A 25199-nucleotide genomic window follows, 5' to 3' on the forward strand; every position below is an offset into this window, starting at 1 on the left:
CACTGAGCTACCCAGGCCCCAATGTATCTTATTACAACAGGATTTTTTGCAGTTAATTTTGTTACTGAATTAAACTTAATAAAAAGTATTTTTTTTTTCTTTTAATTCAATGAATATCATTTAGAGGAATTTTTAAAAGATGATTTTGTCCTCTTTATTATTAGTAAGCACGTTTATTACAACCTTTTAAGTCAAGGTACAAGCTGAATAGTCGGTTAAAAGCTAATGATTAATCGTTGCAATAATTGCCCGAATAGTTGAATAATCATTCTATTTTTTTTTCAATTAACATTTTTTATTGATTCAACCATTAAATATAAATAACAGAACACACATATACAGAATCAATATTCAACCCCCACTATCCCCCCCAATCCCCCACCCAACCCCCAACAACACCCCAGTGGTCACACAACCATAGACACACAACAAAAATTAATTAAATTAATTAATTAATTAAAAAAATAAAACAAATCACACACATAAAACCCCTACACCTCTCTCTCCACTGTCCCTCCCCGAGAGCCCTCCAAAAAAGACAGATATCTTCCCCACTTCTTCACAAACATGTCTAGACTCCCCAGTCTTCTGGATACCCCCTCCTCAAGAGCTGCCACTCTGGCCATCTCTAAACACCACTTCTGAAATGGGGGCGCTCCAGTTGACTTCCAACTCCTCAAAGTGATCTGTCTGGCGATCATAACACTAGTTAGGACCCAGTTTTTCATGTGCTTATTCTCCAAATTAATGACTGCCCCATCTCCCAATTTACAGAGTCTGGGGCAAAATAAAATTTGAGAGGCCAAAACCTCGCACATAAAACTCTGAATCCTCATCCAAAATTCTTGCATCTTAACACATCCCCAAAAGACATGGGTTGTGTCTCCATCTTCTGATTGACATCGCCAGCAGGTGGGTGTGTCTTTAAGACCAAGCCTATGCAATCTAGAGGGGGTCCAGTAGACTCTATGTAAAATCTTAAATTGCATGTGGCGAACCCTTGCGTCTCTGGATGCAGATTTGACGTTTTTTAGAATCCTAGCCCACTCTCCCTCCTCTAATACCAAATTTAGATCTTTCTCCCATAATCTCTTAAGAGAAATTGAAGTTCCATCTCCTAGACTCTGAATTAGTAGGGAGTAATACACCGATGCCTCATGACCTTTTCCAAAAGCAGTAATCACCACTCCCAGAGTATCTGCCACTTAAGGAGGGTGTAAACCACTCCCAAAAACAGTACAGAGCAGGTGGCGCAGCTGTAAATACTTATTGAATTGAGATCTAGGAATCCCAAAAAGTTGAATCAAATTTTGAAAGGATCTCAACACTCCATTCTCATATAGGCCACCGAGTGTAGTAACCCCCCTCCCAATCCACTCTGACCAGCAAAAAGGGGACTTATTGATGCATAGTTTGGGGTTCAGCCATATGCTCGAGGCAACATTTAAAAAAATGTCAGAATTAAACAGTCTGGACACTTTTGTGCATATCGAGTTCAAGTGCGAGATAACAGGATGTAACTTAGCTTCTCTGATTAATTTGATAGAAAGGCTCTGCAGTGGCGAAATAGGGGCAAGAACTTCCTGTTCTATACAGAACCAGGGAGGGACTCTCTCAGGTGGAAGCAGCCAATGAGCCAAATGTCTGAGACTGAATGCATAATAATAAAATAAAATCTTGGGTAGGCCTAGCCCACCTTTGTCAACCGGCCTATGTAACTTATTGAAATGTAATTTGGGATGCTTACCATTCCAAATGAAGGACTTTGTTATGCTATCAAATTGCTTGAAATAAGAGAGGGGGACATCTACAGGGAGAGACTACAGTAAGTAATTGAATTTTGGAATACAATTCATTTTAATAACATTAATCTTCACAATCATTGATAAATGTAATGAAGCCCACCTGCCCACATCACTCGAAAACCGTTTAATTAAGGGGTCAAAATTAAAATACCCAAATACTTAATGCCCTGTTTGGGCCACTGGAAAGCACCCGGCTGGAAAGCCATTTCTGGGCAGTACGGTGTCAGAGCCAAAGCTTCAGATTTAGACCAATTGACTCTATATCCTGAAAACTTAGAAAAGGAATTAATAATTCTGTGGAGGCAAGGCATACTGGGGTCAGAGACAAATAATAAAATATCATCTGCGTAAAGCAAGAGTTTATGTGCCATACCTCCTGCCACCACCCCTGGAAAATCATCCTCCTTTCTTATCGCGGTTGCTAATGGTTCCAGGGCAAGACAGAACAATAATGGGGAAGGAGGGAACCCTGCCAGGTGCCCCTATCCAGAGTAAAATAATCTGAAATTAGTCCATTTGTTTGTACGGCCGCTATTGGGTGTCTATAAAGTAACTTAATCCATCCAATAAATGTACTCCCAAACCCATATATTTCCAAAACCTTAAAAAGATAATCCCATTCTACCATATCAAATGCCTTTTCGGCGTCAAGTCAGATGGCAGCGACCGGAGATTGTTCATTCGCTACTGACCACATGATATTGATGAGACGCCTAATGTTATCAGAAGAGCTGCGGCCCCGAATAAACCCCACCTGATCTATATGTATAAGAGATGTCATAACTTTACTTAATCGATTAGCCAGAATTTTTGACAACATTTTTACATCTAACTGGATCAGGGAAATTGGACGGTAACTTTTACATTCACTTGGATCTTTGTCCTTTTTAAGAATCAGACTGATCCAGGCTTGTGTCATGGTTGGCGGAAGCTTTCCGTTCTTTAATGGTTCAGTATAAACTTCTAGCAAAAGTGGAACCAGTTATGTAGCATAAGATTTGAAAAACTCAGCAGCAAAGCCGTCAGGCCCCAGAGCCTTGCCTGTAGGTAAGGCCTTAATAACCTCGCCAAGCTCCTCCAAGGTTATCTCAGAATCAAGAGAATTTTTTTAGGGAGTTCTAATGGTTCCACAAAGTTTCTAATATCTTCATCAGTAGACGAAGACGTGGAACTATAGAGATCAAAGTAGAATTCTTTAAAAGCATTATTAATATCAATGGCTGAGGTAAATATTTCACCACCAGCAGATTTCACTGAGGGAATGGTAGAAAAAGACTCTCTCTGCTTTATATATCTAGCCAAAAGTTTTACTGCTTTGTCCCCCTCAAAGTATGACTGTCTTGCCCTGAATAACCAAAATGCCACTTTCTGTGACAAAATAGTATTATATCTGTATTTCAATCGAGGCAATTCTCTGAGGCCATCGGATGAGAAATGGCGCTTCAGCTCTGCTTCGGCATTTTTAATATTTCCTTCCAACTCCACGAGTTATCGTGCTTTGGATTTTTTGGTGAATGAGGCATACTGTATGATCCGACCCCTAAGAACCGCCTTAAGTGCCTCCCAAGCCACACCCACAGTGGATACTGAGGACCAATTGGTCTCCATATAAACATTGATTTCAGTCTTTAACATTGGTTGAAATTCAGGATTTTGCAAAACGGACACATTAAGGCGCCAACTAGATGATTTCTTTTTCTCCGTATGTGGCACCACCTCTAAACTCACCAGGGCGTGATCTGAGACTAAGATATTTCCAATTGAGCAATCCACATCAGATGAAATGAGGGACTTGGATATCAAAAAAAAAAAAAAAAAAAAAAAAAATCTATTCTAGAATAAATCTTATGGACTGATGAAAAAAATTTATAGTCTCTACCAGATGGGTTCAAAAGTCTCCAAATATCTGTAAGACCAAGATTTTTACACATCCTGTGAAGTGTCAATGTTGCTCTAGGGGGCTTACACACTTTTGCTTCACTATGATCAAGGACTGAATCCATCAAAAGATTAAAGTCTCCTCCCAATATTATATCATGAGGGGTGCCAGCGGTTTGCAACATCCCTTCAAGATCTATAAAAAAGCCCTGATCATCAGCGTTAGGTGCATAAATATTATCCAAAATCAACCTTTGCCCCTGAATTTCAGCTAAAACAATAATTACTCTTCCTAATTTATTTTTATTCTGTTTGAGACATTTGAATTGTAGATGTTTATTTACCAATATAATGACTCCCTTGCTCTTACTTGAGCCAACACTAAAGAAAACATGCCCACCCCATATCTTCCCAAATGTTTCCACTTCCTGCAGAGAAAGGTGTGTTTCTTGAAGAAACACTATATCATATTTCTTACGCTTAAGAAAATAAATAACCTTCCTTCTTTTTATGGGGTGCCCCAACCCATTCACATTCCATGTGGAGAGAGATAGTATGCTCATATTAACAACTGACATATTGATATAAAAATACTTTGTAAAATAACCCCCAGCCAAAAGGAAGAATGAACACAAAGAACATGTAGATTAATTCACAGAACTGTTTTAAAGGTGTGATCCTCCACAAAACAAATTTCAGCTGATATAAAACTGTTCAGTTTCACGGATAGACAAACGAATGTTCAGTGAGCCAGCTGTTATGAGTTCAGCGGATGACGTAATCATTCCAGTGTCCCGTAAACGGAACAAGCTCCAGCCGCTATGCGGAGCCAACACAAAAAGAAACAAAACCGACATTCCGGTTCCCCGGATGGTCAAGTCAATTCACTCGGAGGCCGCATAAAATATATACCATGACTTACTCAATCCGTCAACTTTATAAAAGAATCTATTCTCAGTTTGGCCGGGAACATCAGAGCAAAAGTGATCTTTCACTGATGCAAGAGTTTCTTGCATTCCTTGAACCGATTGTGTTTCTCTCTTGTCGAACTTGCAAAGTCCGGGAACAAGAAAATATGATTCCTCCAAGAAAGCTTCCCTTTGCACCTCGCCTGGCGCAACACAAGATCTTTATCAGATGACCTCAGAAATTTGGTCAGAATCGATCAGGGCATTTCTCCGTCAGCAGATCTCTGAGCAGGGACTCTGTGAGCTTGCTCGATTTCCAGCTTATGGCCTGTTATGTCGAGCAGACTCGGGAAGAGCTCGTCTAGGAATTTCACTATATATCTCCCCTCCTCATGCTCAGGAATCCAACAATTCTGACGTTATTCCTGCAGCTTCTATTCTCAAGATCTTCAAGCTTTTCAAGAATACGTTCCAGATCAACTTTGGTCGCAGGCGGATTAGCGGATAATTCCCTCTCCGAAGACTCCAAATAATCGATTCGTTTCTCAGCATCTGACACTCTTGTAACAAACTCAGAGAATTTTTTTTCCATCGCCATAATCGATTGACGTATTACAGCGAGATCCTCCAAGTCAGCAAGAACCTTCGTCATCATCACCGATATGTTGGACAACTGACGTTGGATCTCCTCTCCCGCCGCGCCATCCAAATCGAGTCCCCGGTCTGTAGGCCTATTGGGGCTTTTATCCTGAACACGTAAGTGTCTTTTAATGTCTCCAGAGCCTGATGATTTTGACTTCTTTGCCATGTTTTACCTCAGAGAGCAAATGTGTAACTGGGTGTATCGAATTTCACCAGATTATAACATGAGAATATTTAAAAATTTAGCAAAGTGCGCAGAGCTCGTCGTTCACACATCTGCTTCTTGCATGGCGTCACGTGACCTCCTAATAATCATTCTAATAATCATTAGATTAGTCGATTATCAATATAATTGTTAGTTCCTTATTGATAGCAGCCCTATCATAAACATTAGATGCATTTCAATGGGTTTGACAGAAATGGTTTCTGATTGTACAATTGGGTCTATAGCACTAACAGATCATGCTGCTGTCCAATTAGGTCTGGTAGCAGAAACAGATAGGGTTAAGACAAATAGATTGCATTTGAATGTATCTCATCTTCAGAACCAGGGGCCTCATTTATAAAACATATGTACAATCAGATTTGATCCTAAATTCCATTGATTTGATCCTACGTCAAAAGTGAGGAACAAATCAGGATTTATAAAGGCAGAAACTAACGTAAAAATTATATTTTGCATACGTCAACTGACAAGCATGCGTACAAACGTTTCTGTGCTCATGCTCCGATGTTCAAGTGTGCGCTGACTTCATGTTTACATGAACAAGAATATTCTGATATGAGTCAGAATGTGGTCATATTTAGATTATGTATGCATAATTTCAATGCTTTATTTTGGATATTTGCTGTAGCAGAATATTTTTTTATTGCCCTATATACACGTTTCCATAATAAACTAATTTTGAGACTTTCAAAATAGCAGGCAGGTGTAATATACGCTATGTAAAATGTCAAGCACATTTTTGGAGTGAGGAGGAGAGATTATAATTTACAGCCCATAAAAGATAGCTAAATCAATATACATACAGCCTTTTCTCTGTTGTTGTTAAATACATAAATAAAAACTAATTATTCGGCTAAAATACTCAAATGCAGTGTAAGAAAATGGCAAGAGCATGCAGAAAAGAAAAGTGGGAAACGAGCATGCATATAGTTTTTAAAGAACACGATTGCCATGTAAACTATGCATATTTCATTATACAGTATGTAAAAGATCATGTAAACCTCTTTTTGCAATTAAGGTTTAGCAAGAATATGGACATTGGTTGAAGAATGGTGTGGATTCACAGTAAACACAGTCCATTAATGGATTTATTATTGATAATGAAAATGAATAACTAATGATGAGTTGTTGAGTAGGCTACATTTATATGGGCAGAAACCGGTAGCTGTACTCGGTTTTTTAGAAAACCTTGCCAACCGCACAAGAACATTCCATATGAATGAAAGAATGAATGAATGAAGTAAAAAATAACTTGCACATGCACTTTATTTGGATTCTGTCTCACCAAATTTGGGTATTTGTGGCCATTCTGTAGGCAGAGTCCATGCGCTCATTTTCATCACAACCTACAGTATACACAGTAGATCAGAATTCAACCCTGAGTTAGATAGGTTACATTCTTTCTTTACAAAATTGAATCTCCCAGAAGGCAGAGGGGCAGAGGGGCAGAGGGAAGAGTTAGATAGTCCAATTACAGAAGATGAGGTTGGAACAGCTATAATGGCAATGAAACTGGGGAGTTCACCTGGGTTAGATAGACTCCCTGTTGAGTATTATAAGAAATATATAAATGTTTAAGTTCCCAAACTGACACAGGCATTTGAGGAAATAGTTAAGTTGAGACAACTGCCAGACACATTGAAGCTGTTATCACACTTATTCTGAAGAAAGATAAGGATCCATCTAATCCCAGTATCTTAGTCAGCCAGTTAGTGTAATTGATGTGGACTGTAACGTACTTATTAAGATACTCGCCGGAGGCTGGAGATGATCCTACCGTATTTGATACATACAGATCATACAGATCAGTTTGGATAAAGAACAGATTGTCCTCTGATAATGTTCGATGCTTGCTGTATCTTATATGGCATCTGGTTCAATCATAATGAGGACACTCCTATCACTGCCTTAGATGCTTAGACGCTCCCTAGATACGGAGAAGGCATTTGATAGGGTCAAATGGAGTTATTTAAGGTGTACATTGAGGAAATTTTGATTTGGGTTGGGTTTTATTTGTTAGTTTGACATAATATTTGCAAATCCTAGGGTGGCAGCAATAGTGCCTTTCTTTAACTTGACAAGAGTCCTAGCAACCGGGCCAATTTGGTTGCTTAGGAGACCTGGCTGGAGTCACTCAGCATGCCCTGGATTTGAACTCGTGACTCCAGGGGTGGTAGTCAGCGTCTTTACTCGCTGAGCTACCCAGGCCCCCAAAAGGTGAGGTCCCACTGAGATTTGAGGTTATGGTGTTGATTGTAGGTTGAAACCCCCCCACAAAAGAATAGAGAACCTTTTGATATTTATTCCATGTTCAATCTAAACTGCAGGTCCACCGATATAATTATGATAATAATTCAAACTAATTTGTATCATACCTGCCTTCACTGTGGAAAAAATTAATTGACACCGGAGATCAGAGATGACATGGGACCTCAGTAGGATAAAGAACTAATTTTCTTTCCCAGCTTAATGGATTCAGTGTTTTTGTCAGCTACAAGGACTGAATCTGTTTGATCTTACTTCTTATGAGAAAAATGGCTTTTTCAACTTCCAGCATAATGGATATAAACCCCTTATTCATGTTCAGAGAATTTTGGAAGAAATAGAAAAATACAAATTAATTAAGATCACAGGAAGATATTGTGGCAAAGAAACTGGTTTAGAGACATAATTAAAAGTTGAAGGTCACCTTAAAACCCGGCGTGCTCATGAACAACTCTCATACAGTAAAGCCCCAACCACCCCCACCCCCACACCACCCTACGCCTTACTCAAATTTTAGGAGGCTAACATTTGCTAACTCAGCTGGTCTCATTTACAAGAGTTCACTTATATCCTATTAAACAGTTAAAGTAGCTTCTAGCACATTAGATCATAGCTAGTGCTGTTATCCTTCAGTGCCACGTAGAAAGAATTCCATCTAAACTGCCTCCTGCAGCATCTTTTGATCCCAATGCTGTTTGTTATTAGCATGCTGTTGCCTGTTAATTGTTTATACTTCCAGGGAATGAAAACCACATATATCCATCAAAGAGATGGCCTCACATATCCTCACATAAGTTTTCTGTAAGGAGAGCTGAGAGACCTATTTTCTAAACCGAGATAAAACAGAAATACAGCTAAATCTAGTCACAGAGTGTCCGTGTAACGCCTTACAATTAATGTTTCAGACCATACCAATCCAAACGCAAAAATAGAAAAGCAGTTTGAAACTTTAATTTTTCATTTTTTCCGGTTATTTCAAGAATAGGTAATTTATCTTTTTTCTCATTTTCTTCAATTTTACTTTTTCTAAATTTTTACTTTAGAAATGATTTTTGGAATAATTTACTCTTTTTTCTGTGTCTTGCAATTTGCGCTGTGGGCTGTTCAATTAGCACAGGGGTGTGGGTCAGGGAATGGACTGCTTATTACTGCATGGACATTGAGGAGTTTAAAAGGCTTGCCCAGGGGTCCAACCTAATTAATATTATTATTATTATTATTATTATTATTATGTTTAATGTATTTAGGCCTTTATACAGAGCGTATACTTGCAATTTACCAGGGCCTCATTTCCCAAAAGTATCATAAGCCTAAGTAGATCGTAGAATCCATCTTACGATTCATCTTAGTTTTGCGGCATGTTTCCCAAAGCCATTGTAGCTTAAGTAGTACTTGAAAATGCTCATAGATATACAAGTGCTCTGGAGTAATCGTAGAGTGATAAGAACATCGTAAGGACACAGGCTTATGCAGAAACCTGCAGGACAACCACAAAATAACACGCAATACAATTTAAATACCTATAGCTAAACTTTATGATCATTTAATATCATTATACATACATCAGAGAGGGAAGGAAAGAAGTAAATAACATGCTGCCCTGCACGAAAATCGTCTGTATATATTGGCTCCTTATCCTCGTCTCCTCTTCCTCTCTAACGCCAAAGGGCACTCTCCCCGCACCATGTGTTATGTAGTACCGCACATGTTGTATAGCATTGCTGATACCGTTATTACCTTTGGAGTAAAGAGCAGTCCTCCCTTTGATTGTTGAATGTCCCTAAAGCGCAACTTCCATGCGTATCTTTATTTTGTGCACTGCAATAACAGTGAACCTCGTTATATTCAATTAATGCTTATCATTGGCAGGAGCTTACACATACAAATATCATCTCCTTGTATGATATTCACTGAAAGAAAACTGCCGCATGGTGGCTGGCTAAGTAAAGAACACAGAATTCCCTAATTCCCTAACCACGCCAAAGTTTCCTTTCAGTTAGAAATGAATATCATACAAGGAGAAAAAGACCTGATAAATTGCAAGTAAACTCTGTATAAAGGCGTTAATGCATAAGAAAAGATTAATAACCCTAAATTTAAAAGGAAATGAAAAGCAATTCAGAAGAGGTCACCATTGTTTATTGCTAGTATCCTATGCTTTGTAAATAAACTTGATACAAAAAAGTGAGAAAAGCGAGAGATCAAACCCCTATCATCCACTGCACGGAACGAACAACGCAAAGCCGAATGCTTTATGTTTGCACGACCCACTTAACATGTAGAGACGTGCTTGTGCGAATGGTCTGTCCACTCTCTTGCTATTGCCCGCGTGCCAACCCCTCCACGTGGCAAAGGCAGCACTTGTGCCTTCGGTTGTCGACCCCTGGGCAAGCCTTTTAAACTACTACTCAACGTACATACAGTACATTCCCTAACCCACAACCCCGTGCTAATGGTACAACCCTCAGCGCAAATTGCAAGACAAAAAAATAGAAAAGCAGAAAATTGGTGATTAGTCAATTATTCAAAAAGTAAAATTGAAGAAATTGATTCTTGAAGTAACCGGAAAAAATACAAGTTTCAAATCATTTTTCTATTTTTGCATTTGGATTAGTATGGTCTGAAACATGAGTTGAAAGTATTACATGGACCACAGAGCTCTTGTTTACATATACTGCACAGAACCAAATAACATCCTTGCAAAATTGGTTTCATAGACTGTTTTAGCATGCCAAGTTCATATATCAAATAATGTCATATTAAGCAGATTTCATGTTTTCACTGAAACTGTGTACTATCAATTAAATTTGTTCATTTTGTCATTTCATCTTGACAGGGTGTGCAGTATTTTACATTTCAAGATGCAATGTAATCACATAAAGTTGTGCTTTTATGTATATAGACTCTTCCTCTTTAAAGTAGATTCCCATATAGACTTTGCTCTGGGAGCAAAATTATTTGATTTTCAGCATCCTGTAATGAAATATGGTGAGGCACTCCAAATAACTATGTAAATGGTATTTAACATAAAATAATTAAACCTGTGTAAAGCACTTGCGACACAATTTTAAAATATGGCATGTGTGCATCCAATTTTTCCTTCACAGCAGCCTACAGCCTCTGGGATTTTTTTTATTGTATGGAGTGAGGCTTGCAAGGCTAACCCACAGAGATATGTTTTACGAGTGAGGAATTAAAATGAGATAGAGCTGAGGTGCACACAAACACACACACTGCTATTGTATTTTTTTTTGTCTACTTCAACTAATACATTTAAGGCTGCAGAGTTAAGTAAATGAAAATTCTGTCATCATTTACTCACCCTCATGTCTTTCGAAACTCATATGTATTTCTTCCATGGAACAAAAAAAGGAGTTATTTATAGCGGAATGTCCAAGCTGTACAATGAAAGTGAATTGTGACCACGGCAAGATTTCCAGTGAAAATCAACTTAAATTTCAGTCTGTTCCTCACACAAAGCTACAGAACCATATCAGAAGACTTGAGAAATACAGTATATACTACTTTTATGATATTTTTATGGTTCTTTTTTGTCCTTTTGTCCATTCACTTTCATGGGAGACAGCAGTGTTAACTTCTCCTTTTGTGTACCACAGAAAAAGAAAGTCGTACGGGTTTGGAACGTCATGAGGGTGAGTAAATGAAGACAGAAGTTTCTTTTTGGGTGAACTATCCCTTTTACAACATTATTTGTGCCTTTATTTTATGCAGTGACGCTCCCATTCAGAGATTTGCAGTCTAGACATGGTAGATTTCCACTGGTGATCTGGATGGTCCCATTTGCCATCGGAAGTCATTTTTAGAAGTGGAGCTGGCATTCAGGTTTGCCACGTGTGTGCTATCCTTGCTTTGCCATTTGTGAATGGCAAACCCTCAGTAGAGCGAGGGCGTGCATCGAGACACTGTGGATCAGGCAACTGCATGAGACACACTGCTTGTCTGACTCTGAGGGGAAGCCCTGTGCTTTCTGAAGTGAAACTTTAGAGACGATGTTTACACTTTTGGGAGCAGGGCCACACAAGAATGCATGTGTCATGATGGGATTTTGAAGCCGAGGAATGTACCTCACAATCCCCACACTGTAGACCAGAGCCAGCCAGGGTGCACGATGTTTGGAAAATGTATTTGTAAATGTAAAAACAAATGTAAATGTAAAAACACATTGGTTTGTAACCTGAATTGATGTTGGGTCATGAAGAGTCCTTGCAGTATTTGTTTCTGTTGTTCTTGGCTTCCATCCATTTGCACTCTTTGGGTAACTTTCAAGAAATTGGTTCAACATAATGCAAAGTCAACGTTCTTTTTAATTTCTTTGTTGCCGAATGATAGAGAAGAGCTACTCTCTTAAGTAGAGATAGGCTGATAATTAGTTTGATTCACACTTTTCTAATTAATCGATATCAAGTCTATTGATAAATTGTTACTTTACAAAAGTAAAGTAACTTTAGCAATACTTGGATTATTAAAAAAAAAAAAATGTTGCCTTGACTTGTTTATTTGTACTAAGTTATCTTGTAGGCTTATTGTACTAGTTGCAATTTGTACGGGAAGCACTTCTTTCATAGCAGATAGCATTTCAAATTGCATGCTTGCATTACATCTCATATGTGGTGCTAAAGAACTTTTATGATGCTGTCTCTCTGGAAAAGAGCATCTGCTAAATTCCTAAATATAAAGGTAATTTACTTTTGTGTGCGTAAATTACTCAACATTTAATGCAAAACAGTGTGCATAAATATAATGGCATACAGTAAATCAGTGTTTCTCTGGAAGGATTGAGAAACACTGGCATACATAATAATGATAATGACAATTCATAATGAATATTAGTTTTTTTTGTTGTAGTCTAATGACAAATTATTTATTATTGTGTTAAAAACCAGAAAGAAAATGTAAAAAGTGGTTCTGCATATTGGTTATCTGAAACTTAAACAAAAATAAATAGTATCGGTGGTCAAAAATAATCATATTATTAATAATAAAAACAGTAGCATAACAATATCCAAACAATATCAGTTGATCTCTAATTTTAAGACTTTCAATTTGTCTTACAGAGCCTGAATTAGATCTGCCAAGAGTGCTGGACAATGTTGCTAAACAAGTCAACCGGACAGGCAGGACACGAAGACATGCTAGTGATGATGACTACAACATTGAGGTTCTGCTTGGAGTAGATGATTCTGTTGTCCGTTTCCATGGGAAAGAGCATGTGCAGAATTATCTCCTCACCCTCATGAACATTGTAAGTACTCCATCATCCTCAGGAGAATGGTTTATTCTCTGCCTCCTCGTAAAACCTATTATCATCCCTCCTGATTTAGTCCTCTGACACACATTTAAACGGAAGGTACAGTTGCCTAAGGGTCCTTACTTTTTAAGAAATCCGTTTTGTAATGTTTACTGATGACAAAATACTGCTGTGCCATTCCACATAAGGTGGACGACAGCTGTCAATAGTTGTTCATACGCAAATATGTCATTAAATTACACCCGTAAATAGATTGACCTTGTATGAGGGGTGGAATTGTCCAGATGTGGTACCAAGTCCTGTTTCTGACATTTTGTGTTTTTGGAGACCCTCTGGAAGAACAGCAAGTGATCACAGCACCATTTTAAACTAGATAAATGTGACAGACAAGAATGTATTGCTTATTGTAAAAGTAATAGTTCACCTCAAAATTCTGCCATTATTTACTCACCCTCATGTCATTCCAAACCTGTATGACTTTCTTTCTTTTGTAGAACACAAAATGTGAATGAAGACTGGGGCTGTCAAGCTCAAAATGTACAAAACATCACAATAAAATCACCATAAAAGTGGTGCAAATGTCTTGTGTGCAATATTCTAAGTCATATTATAGCTTTGTGTAGGAACAGACCAAAATTTGAGTAAATATTCACTGATAATCTTCACCTCCAGTGAGCTGTTAACTGCTGTGAATGGATGATTGAGTCAGTGAGTTCAGAAGATGAGAACCAAATTAGTGTGATTTGTGATTTGTCATACACCGGGTTTGTGAACTGGTTCAACTGATTAATTGGGAAGATCTGACTCGACCGATTCAGAAAATCGCTACTTCTCTCATGGACTCTCATAAATGTGCCAAGGTGACCTAGAGTGGGTGCCAATAGTTTCAGTGAATAAAGACAAAATTCCCATCTTTTCCTCACACAAAGCTATCATATGACTTCAGAATACTTGGAATATAAAGCATGAGTCATATGAACCACTTTTACTTTACTTTTTTGTTGTTTTTGGGGCTTGACCAATCCTCATTCACTTTCATTATACGGAAACATGTAGCCCAAAATATTCTTCAAAAATTTACTTTTTGTGTTCCACAGAAGAAAGAAAGTCATATCTGTTTGGAACAGCATATGGGTAAGTATATAATCACAGAACTTTTATTTTTGGTTGAACTAATCCTTCAAAACAGAGGAACTCATTATCTTGCGGGATTGACGCATAGCTTGTTTTGTAAATGATTATTTTTTGAATACAATTTTGAAATGTAACCACCACAGATGCTCTTTGTAATCTGTGGAGCTATTAGCATCAGTCATTGCATTTCCTTCAAACTGAAAATGAAAGGCTTTACATGCAGAAAGGCTTTGGATAAAAGCGTCTGCTAAATGACTAAATGTAAATGTAAATATATAAACTATATCAGCATAAAAACTATTTGAATCATTTGAATATATAGAGTATATACAGTATAAAGACTAGAGTGCCTGTAAGCTCCTCACTGTATGTCGAATTGTATGCAGTATGTGACTTCATTCTGCTGATTGCATGATGTGTTATGATGTCATATGCAACCAGTCCTTAGTTTTGCTTGAACCATTTGCTAGAATTAATGTCAACTATTGTCAAAGAAACATTCTTCTTTCTTTGTGGAGTTCTTTCTTTGTTTTTTTCTTTTCGTGTTGCTGTGACAGACGACATCCTGGAATTAAATTGTATCACTTAGTATTTGCTCAGGACCTCTCAGATATGTTTTATTTAAGTATCAACATTGTCTCAGATGTTTCTCTTCAAATTCTTTGGAAGAAATAAAAATAGACACAAATGGAATAATTGTTCACATATACAGTAGTAAGAGTATAGAGTTATAGAATAGCTCAGAGAATTTGGTCTTCAAATAATTTGATGGAGTTAATATTGAAATCTCTAGAGGTGACTGAGGTCTGTTTTTCAGGAGAAATATCTGAGAAGCAGGAGACTTCAGCAAAACTCTCCATTTAATCTCATTCTTGTCTAGGAGAATTAACTGAAATATTAAAGAGATCTCATTTGTATTTTTGGTAACACTTTATGATAAGATTCCATTAGTTAATATGAACTAACAATGAACAATTAGTTTACACCACTGATTAATCTTGGTTAATGTTAATTTCAACATATAGTAATACATTTTTAAAATACAAAGTTGTATATGTTAACATTAGTTAATGCACAATGAACTAACACAAACTAACAATGTACAATTGTATTTTTATCAACTAGCATTAACAAAGATTAATAAATGCTGCAAAATATATTGTTCATTGTTAGTTCATGATACCTAATGCATTAACTAATGTTAACAAATGGAATCTTATTGTAAAGTGTTACCATATTTTTCCTTTAGTGTGGGAAAACAAACAAAAAGATGGAGTACTTGTGGATGTCGGCGAGACTGTTGTGGGAAAATGCAAAAAAGTTTAAAAGGCCACTTTTAGAGTTGTAAAACCTTCCTCCAGTAGATGTCCCCGCTGCTCACTTCTCCAGCACACTGTTGAGAAGTACACTGTATGTTTAATAAACCCTGACTAATGACTACAGTCTCGTTTGCCCCAAAATGACCCACCACGCCTCTTTCTTTGCCCATCAGTATTCTTACTACAGAGTTACTACATAGTATGTCATATTTTTCAAACTGGATTCCACAGTCCCCTGGGTCTGTCTTAAGCCACAGGCTCCGCACAAAATTATTGAATTGTGAAGAAAAAAGCATTGCAAGCGATATGATAGAGTGTAACAGCGACTACGCACTTTCAGCAATGATGATTCCATAATCAACTACTCACTACTAAATCACTGACTAAGAATATGATTTATTATTAGATGTTTATTAGTGGATGTATATCATTAGCGGGGGCACATCTGCTTGCGTTTTGCTTTGTGATTTTTCTGGAAAGGAGCGCGAGATGTACAACCACGGAGCAAGTAGGGTGCATGTCTTTGTGCACAAGAGCACATCGCTGCCCACTGTCACTCAACGCCACTGATAACAGCCACAACGAGCACTCATCATAATATTACAAATTAGTGCTCGACCGATATATCGGTATATATTATCGGCCGATATTAGCCTTTCACTGATGTATCGGTATCGGCGTATATTTTACCGATATGAAAACTTTTTTTCAGAACATATAATGCAGAAAACAATGCTTTAAAATTGGTGTCATAGCGTAGTTTGTCCAGCAGAGCGCGCTCCGACTCTACTGTTTACAGAGCTGACTCTGAACTGACGGTGGCTCTGCAGACAGGGTGGAGTTAAACTGTGTGGATATGAGTGGTCTCGTTAAATTACTGGAAAGTTAATAAAAAATGACCCCATCATTTTATATAACTAATATAACGTTAACCCTGTCCCTGACAACCATGTCACTCCATGTTTATCACATCTGTTTTCTGTTAGCCAGCTATAGTTTGTCAGTGCAGTCAGTAATGTAGCAGATTGAAAGGTAAACATCAGAGCATCTTTTTGCAGCTCAGCAGACAACGGTGCGGTGGTGGATTGTGTCTGTTGAGTGTTGATTTCACGCTTCGCTGTTACTTAGTTGGTGAGACACAATGCTGGAAAGTAAATAAAGTCCATCTTTTACTCTCCATGACAACGAGCTTATAGCTAACTAGCTAACCATATAGCTACTTTCATTGCTTGTCAGCATGTAAACATGTATTCACCAAACTGTTTTGTTCAGGATTCACAGTTTGGTACCCCCTTCATCCGAACAATTCCAGCCGTTGCATTTACAAAATGTAATATTTAGAAGTCTGGTTTTCCAGACATTAAAATACGATACGTAATAAAAGTAGATTTAATAAACAGTATATTTGCCCTGTGTAAATAATAATATATAGGAACTGTATCTAAAATAAATGACGGGTTATAAATACTAATACAACAGGCTGGAAAAACAGACATTTATTCATTTTAAAATCATATATATATTTTGAATGTGTTGAAACTTGACACCGGGCGACGCACCCTAAAAACGGCACCGTTAGATTGGTTTCATGCTGAAGAGCCGCTTAAAAGTAAGTTTTTTTTTCTCTCTCATAAATGTAAACGAGTGTAAATATCAACGCCATCATATATGTCGAAAGGACTGAGGGTTGTCACACAAAACATGAGCTCACTGATGTCATTAAGTGAGTCTGCTTTTTTATTCCATCAGTTACTCCTGGTCGGAGGCTTCCGTATATATTTAGTTTATACGTAGGGTTACGTCCTACATAAATGTAATGGTGCAACGCTCAAATATTTAGTAGTGCGTAAATTGCCCATTTACGCCACAACTAGGCTAAGTTGCAACGTACGAATAGCTGGTGCAACCGGCCCCTAATGTTTATTTAGCTATTTATTTTATTTGAATTTATTCTTTATTTTAATGGTCAGGAACTGACTGATACTAAACAGTACTACTGATGTTTATTTAGCTATTTATTTTAATTTATTATTTAATTAAATGGTCAGCCATTGACTGATACTAAACATACAGTACTAATGTTAATGAAGCTATTTATTTTATTTTTATTTATTCTTTGTTTAAATGGTCAGCATTTGACTGATACTAAACATACAGTACTGATGTTAATGAAGCTATTTATTGTATTTTTATTCTTTATTTAAATGGTCAGCATTTGACTGATACATTCAGTACTGATGTTTATTTAGCTATTTATTTTATTTTTATTTATTCTTTATTTAAATGGTCAGCAATTGACATACTAACAGTACTGATGTTTATTAAGCTATTTATTGTATTTTTATTTATTCTTTATTTTCTCAGTGTTCATTTCTAGAATTTGTTGACAATGTATAATAATAATGTCAAATATTCATTGATAAAAATATTTGTTTAAGAAAGCATCCTTCTGAGTACTTTTGCATAGTCATATTGGTGCAAAATCGGTGCACAATCCACATAGAAAAGGTCTGTTTTCATTCCAGCTCAAAAATTAGCTATATCGGTCACCATATCGGTAATCTGTGAATTTTCCCTCTCTAAAATCGGTATTGGTCTCAAAAATCCCATATCGGTCAGGCTCTATTAAAAATACTGTAAACTCCAGTGCTGAATCACCACTTATTATAATACACACAAACGAAATGGAAACTCTTGCTCAAGAATTGGATATGTTTCTTCTGCATTAAGACACTAAGCATTAAGAAAAACAGTACCATAAACACATTTCAAACATTTAAATACATAATAAAAACATTTAGAAACTGCCATAGTTGTAAAATAAATGAAAGATATTCCCTCACTCCCCTAATGTAGTCTATTATAAATGTAACAGACCTATAGTAGTAATATGATAATATTTATTATGAATATATTTCTGCCTAAAGTAGGCCTACTATACAGTAATTAATACAGTTAGTGTTACTATAGTTAATTCATGGTTAAAAAAATTTAAGGGTGGTGATGTGTACAAAAGTCTTCTAATTTATGTCTGTGCATAGCACAGTGTTCTCTACTGTTCATCTTGTCAATGCTTTTTAGAATGTGGTTTTAAACTAGTTTACTCATTGAGTGTTTTCATAACAGATTACACCAGAGAATTCTGTGCCAAATTCAAATGGGTTCCGCGACTCTTGCCATTCTTCTCACTGGTTCTTGCAGCGTTGTAATGATCTGTGCTGCGCTAGTCAACGCACCTGCTATGCGCTCTCACTGCTCTGCCTATTGAGCTGTGCTGATAATTGGTTTGGGTAACGGATAGCTCTGTTTCGCTCCGCTTTTTATGCGTTTGCTGTTGGATGTTGTTTAACAGTTTATGCAGCGCATAAACAGAAAAAGAGAGTAAATGTTGGCCAATTTTGTATTCGCACCAGCGGGAAAAATGGTCGCAAAATGTAAACAAGTTAAATATTTTTGCAGATTCATTTCGATATATCGAATCCTTTTTGGCTGAATATGACAACCTATGTAATGACATGTGGCCAGTTCTTGAAAATAGCTCCAGAATCGATTAAACATTTGTGACATTTTGTATGTATGTACTTGGTACAGCACTACACCCTGCTTTCAAGCAGCAAAACTGTGCCCCCAAAACCCAGTGCCTCTCCTCCCAACCTCACACAGCAGCCTCTTAGCTAGGTGGGGAAGGAAAAACATCTAAACCTTTAAAAGGCTTCTGTATTACCAGCTCAACACTAGGGCCTTTTCATTTACCAACCTTTCATAGCCTTTTCCATGCCAACTGTAGCCCCAAGACATGTCTAAAAATGCCTTATATGCTTCAGATAGCTGCCCTTACAAGCTTGAGATCCCATTTCCTCCTCCTCTCTTTATCTCTGAGTTCTTGTAGTAAACTCTTTGCTCTATCTTGCTCATTGTCAATCACAGTGAGGGTGCAGAAACAGGGTGAAGCAGCTTTGTTTCATTTTTTGCAGTCCTTGGAGTTGATATAATCAGTAGCTGTCATATATGTCTAGGTGGAGGATGAGGCAACTTGTATCCTTGCCTGATATCCTTGTTCCCCTTTGAGGCGAAATCAATGTTTTGTTCTTTTATTATATTGAACTAAAAGGATATTAATGCATTGTTCCAACATGTGTGATTACAGGTGAATGAGATCTACCATGATGAGTCATTAGGTGTGCACATTAATGTTGTCCTTGTGAGGATGATCATGCTGGGCTATGCCAAGGTAAGGACTGTTGAATTATAAATACCTCTAATATCACAACATTCCAAGTCCTCTCTAAATCTTAAAAGGGGCCATCCTCATTTTAAATATCATCAAATGAATATCATTGTTTCATTACAACACATTACACAGTGCATAATGACAGTTCAAATGAATGCACAGATAAATAGAAAATTATATTAATTGCATACTCTTAAATATTTTGACACTCTGACAACCGAATCCTCCATGCATCCATGCATCCACATTTAAATCTCAGAACAATTATATCTCATTGGAGACATTTTTACATTGGATAGTATTTTTTGATAAAAACCTAAAGTTGCTAGGATTCATACCTGTGAATGGAAATCTGCCTCAGCATTATCTATAAAAGCATTTTTAAAAATCCTCATCCAGTAATAATAAACGACTGGCCAGGGCTGAGAAAAGTAACAGGTAATACGTGACACCGCCGTCTATGCTAGAGGGGGATTTCGTGACACTAGTTGGATGATACCAACACGTACAATGGAGGGGGGACTTCAGTGTTTTTGTCTGATTATGACAGACTAACAGTCACGCAGTTGCAAGGTATCTCAAACTTAATTATTTTCAGCGTTGAAAAAAATATATAAACAAGGACAGATGCATGATTGTGGGGACAAATCACTCCATTCACAGCATTGGCCCCCCAATTCTACGCCAATGGCTCCACGTACACTACCGATCAAAAATTTTGAAATACTCATTCTTTATTATTATTTTTTCTTCACATTTTAGAATAATAGTAAAGTCATCAAAACGATGGAATAACATAAATGGAACTATGGGAATTATGTTGTGACTAAACAAAATCCAAAATAAATCAAAACTGTGTTATATTTTAGCATCTTCAAAGTAGTCACCCTTTGCCTAGAATTTGCAGACATGTACTCTTGACATTTTCTCAACCAACTTCTTGAAGTATCACCCTGGGATGCTTTTTAAACAGTATTGAAGGAGTTCCCATCTATGCTGGGCACTTATTGGCTGCTTTTCCTTATTATTTGGTCCAAGTCATCAATTTCAAAAACGTTTATTTATTTTTTTTAATTAATTTTAGATTTATAATGAAAGAAATTAATATGGTGGCACAATTATATTTTTGTCTACAAAACTAATTTCAAACATTTAAGCATACGCCTTCAGATCAAAAGATTTTTAAGATCATGAGAAACATTTCAGTCAAGTGTTTCAAAACTTTTGACCGGTAGTGTACAACCAAAAACAATCATAGTTTATTTTTATTTTACAATTTTCCACTCTCTTTCTGATTGTTAGATGGCCGGTTAAACATTTTTCTACTGTACCTTTTAGAGTTCTATGGAAATGCCCTCACTGCATGTGAAATGAGTAACAACACTAATGCTGCCTACTTGTTCTTTGGTAATTATCATAAATACGTGTTTTCTACCCAGAAGTTGCACATGAACGCCCCCTCAAGTCATAATTTTGATACCTGAGTTTTCAAAGCTGGGAGGAGATATAAACTTTCAAAATGGCAGAGGAAAGTACGGTTTTTGTAGTAAATGAAATATTTTTTTTCCAAAGGCAGCAACAGATTGTAGGAGTTTCGTACATTCATAAGAATTTTTAACTTGACACACCATCTTAAATATGCAAGGGTCATGGAAAGAGACATTGACAAGTAGAGATATGCAATGCAATGGCCAAAGACATTCATTTGATGCATTTGTACATAAACCAATAATTGAAAGATTGTTCAAATGGAATGCACTGTAAGAAAACATTCTGTGTGAACAGCCTCAGGACAGATTCTCAAGCTTGATTGCAAAAATGATTTGCTGTGGACTGTATGCCAGTGATAAACGTATGTTCAATGAAATGAAACAATCATATATTTATTGACTTCTAAAGCCTCTTTTTGTAAAGTCTATTTAATGCTTTACTCATCTGCGACAATAATTTAATGCCTTTAAATTATTTTTTTTCTTTGCAAATATTGAGATGGGATTATTTGCAATTAATTTGATTAATTAATCAATGTATCATGTCATACATTGTTGATCGATGGACAGCCCAAATATTAACTGGAATAACAGTATCTTGTTTCTGTGTGTAGAAATTATTATTATTATTTATTTATTTATTTATTTTTCACAATTTAACCCCTTTAAATGGAGACTCTGTGTTAGTTGAATAATTGAATCCTGGTATAGGAAAAAAACTTATAGCAAAATGGCATTGGAATTTATTGCACTGTAGTTTAAAATTGAAAACTGTAAACAGTTCCTAAAACAGGTTCTAGAATGCTCCCAAGACTGCTCTGAGAGTGTTGACTACTCTCTGTACTATAAATAAATAATACTCTATCTAAAAGACAGTGATCATTCTCAGTTTAAGCCTATTTTAGACTAATAAATGCTGATAGTGTTCAATAAACCATGCCTTAATGAGACTTAACTCTTTTTCTCAGTCAATCAGTCTTATTGAGCGTGGCAACCCTTCACGAAGCCTGGAGAACGTGTGCCGCTGGGCCTTCGTCCAACAAAAAGAGGATCCAGAGCACTCAGAGCATCACGACCATGCCATCTTCCTGACACGGCAAGGCTTTGGCCCCACTGGCATGCAGGGTGAGACGACCTCCTCTTTAACCTTTTGCCATGCCTGTTTTTTTCTCCTTAACATGCCCCTAACTTGTAAACCATTCTGGGCCTTGTCATGTCCCATAGCTTTTTCTGCACACCGAAGTTATATATATATATACATATATGTTTATGCTGAGAAAAAGTCAGTCTTTCTCTCGCTTTCTCTCTCTAATACTCGCTCTCTTACTGTCAGTCCCTATGGGTTTCTCTCAGCACTAATGCTGTAAGAAAGTCTGACAGAATGCTGGTTGGTGTACAAGTTCATCTGTAGACAGACAGTGGATGTGTAAAGAGTTTCACACCATTTGAAAAGGATAGCAAAGGTACATGAAAGCACACTTACATAACCACAGAGTAAAATATGATTTTGTTGTCTTATGCTTCAGGCGGGCCGCTAAAGCAGCGGTCCTCTCAGAGCATATCTCCTTTAGCGCTGGCAAAGAAGTTCACACAGTGCACACTTAATGTCTATTCAACCTGACAGGAAAGCTCAAGCATTTCCCGAGAAGAGCACTGATCTCAGCATGAAGTGTTTGTGCTGTCACTGCTACTCTCAGACTTCCCTTATCATGCCACTGTACACTTTCAAGCCCCTCGTTAATCATGTGAGAAGAGCTCTTTGGCCTATCCACCTACCCAAGCTTCATTCAGTGTCTGGCAGTGGCAATTATTGAGCTAATTAGTGCTGATGTGCTATATTGGCTTATTCAGTATTCCTGTGCTCATGGAAAACATTTGAAATTGTGATTGCCAGGCCTGGAAAAGTCAAGTATATTAATATAACTGTATATTATATATATATATATATATATATATATATATATATATATATATATATATATAAAACAACTAAGATGGGGCGTTTGCATGTTCATTCACAATTATCATAATCCACTCCCATTAAAACGGAATATAAGGAAGGCACCAGACTCGCTTGTAAATGATGTTAACATCTGCAGAACAGTAATGAAATTGTTTTTATGAATGAAGTGCATTCACATCGTGTCATTTTGATTTAGCAAACACAATAGCATCTCAAAGAAAGTGAAGACTTACTGTCATTGCATGTTTTTCCTGTCATATGATGGTTTTTGTGAATCAAACTGTTCAAGAAGTCAATAAAAATTGTTTGATTCAAAAGTTTTTTGTTCACACGGGTAGGAGGATGTCCACCACCATTAACCTCTCAGTTAGCAGCGCATCACCAGCATCATTTGTGAAACTTCTCGGGTAAATCATAATGGTAGCAATGATATAGGCTACTTGCAATTGGAAGAATCTTCAGAGAAATTAATAGAATGCCTGAAGAAGATCTTTGACCGAAACACTGTAAGATATTACAGATTTACAAACTATGCGACAGTGTGCAGGCTTTTTCTATTTTTTCCCTGTTGTATTGTGTACACACCTAGTTTATTTATGGATTTAACAGCATTAGCACTGACCATGCGTTATCAAATGAACACAATTTACCAATGCCTATACTAAATTGTGAAAGCTATGAAAAACAAAAAAAACTCTTTTCTAGAGTTGAAAAATTAAAAAAAATTAATTCAAGCAGTAAAGAAACATTTCTAAATAAGCATAGGCTATGGTTTAAAAAGAAAAGTTTTTTTTCTTCTTTTTTTGACTAATTTATGTATTTTTTTAAAGTTAAATTCACTCATTTAATTATTAGTGATTTTTTTTTTATTACTTATTTAATTTAACTTCTATCAAAATGTAGTCATGTCAGTTTGCCTGAAAGAACACATTCGGATGTCCTATGCATGATTTACACGTGGTCAGGAGCAGATGTAAATTTCGTTCTTACCAACTAACGTTTTGAAAATACGAAAACTTTCATGAATCTGAGAATTTACATCAGAAAAGGCTTTACGAATGATTTACACAAAAATTCGTTCTGCTCGTGTTTCATGAATGAGGCCCTTTAACTGTATTCTGAATAGCCTGCTATTAGGCTCACATTAAATTGGTAAGTTTTGTTAATATCTTGAATGTTCTTAACTCACATTAACTGAAGTCCGAATGATGAAGCTTGTCCCTTTTTAGCTGAAGCATCCTCCACTTTAGCTTTAACAAACTTATATTCCTTGCTGTGTTGAGCTTTAAATTGAGTAATCAAATCAGTTGTTAAAAGTTTTAACGGTAGTTCCATACAACTTTTGCTGTGTGTAAAAAAAAATGTCTCTTTTGTGGAATTACTTTGAATTGGGTGACAATATATACAGAGTTAATATTTGTAAACTATCTGTCTTATTGTCTGACACATCTTTCCACCCCCTTTTGAGAGGAAATAATCTGCCTTGATTATACATTTGTTTTCTAGAGATACAGTACATAGCCAAAATCCCTGAGGTTTGAAATATATTACAATATACTCAGCCTTTTGCTCACTGGACTTTTCCAGTTTCTTTTCTTTAGCGTCCAAGCAATAATGGATTTTTTGATGCAAACTGAGCCATCAGAATACGTCTACATTAATCTGGATAAATTTGAAAACTGCGTTTTCATTTAAAAACGTTCTTCGTCCACACTACCTTTTTCAAACATTTACCAAAAGTTGCTCGTCCACACTGAAACATCTGAAAACGCTTAAATCCCCTTACTGCGCATACCCCCCCCCCCCCCAATTTACAAAGTGTGTCCCTGAAACGCAGTTGTCCTCGTGTTTGCTGCCTGACAGCAATTCCAAGTGAATTCTTGTTGCCTTTTGAATGAATGCAAAGTGAAGGTTGTACAAAGTAACATTTATCTTTAACAAAGCTATCAAAATGGATAGCAGGCACAAAAAGGTTGCTACAACATGGGCCGCCATCTTGGTTGTTTTGGGTTTAATGGATTACTGCATCACATGACAACAAATACATCATTGTTTTCGAATATCTCCAT

General features: G+C 36.8%; 1 protein-coding gene across 1 annotated transcript in view; it reads left to right on the plus strand.

Annotated features, from left to right (window-relative positions):
- LOC127424455 (A disintegrin and metalloproteinase with thrombospondin motifs 3-like) overlaps window positions 1-25199 on the plus strand; it is a 175081-nt gene that overhangs the window by 59746 nt on the left and 90136 nt on the right. Inside the window, exons 5-7 of the mRNA XM_051669699.1 lie at window positions 12800-12987; window positions 19594-19677; window positions 22136-22292. Coding sequence (XP_051525659.1) covers window positions 12800-12987; window positions 19594-19677; window positions 22136-22292 — 429 coding nt within the window. The remainder of the gene's footprint in view (window positions 1-12799; window positions 12988-19593; window positions 19678-22135; window positions 22293-25199) is intronic.

Source organism: Myxocyprinus asiaticus, chromosome 3 (genome assembly GCF_019703515.2).
Source record: "Myxocyprinus asiaticus isolate MX2 ecotype Aquarium Trade chromosome 3, UBuf_Myxa_2, whole genome shotgun sequence".
Taxonomy (NCBI): domain Eukaryota; kingdom Metazoa; phylum Chordata; class Actinopteri; order Cypriniformes; family Catostomidae; genus Myxocyprinus; species Myxocyprinus asiaticus.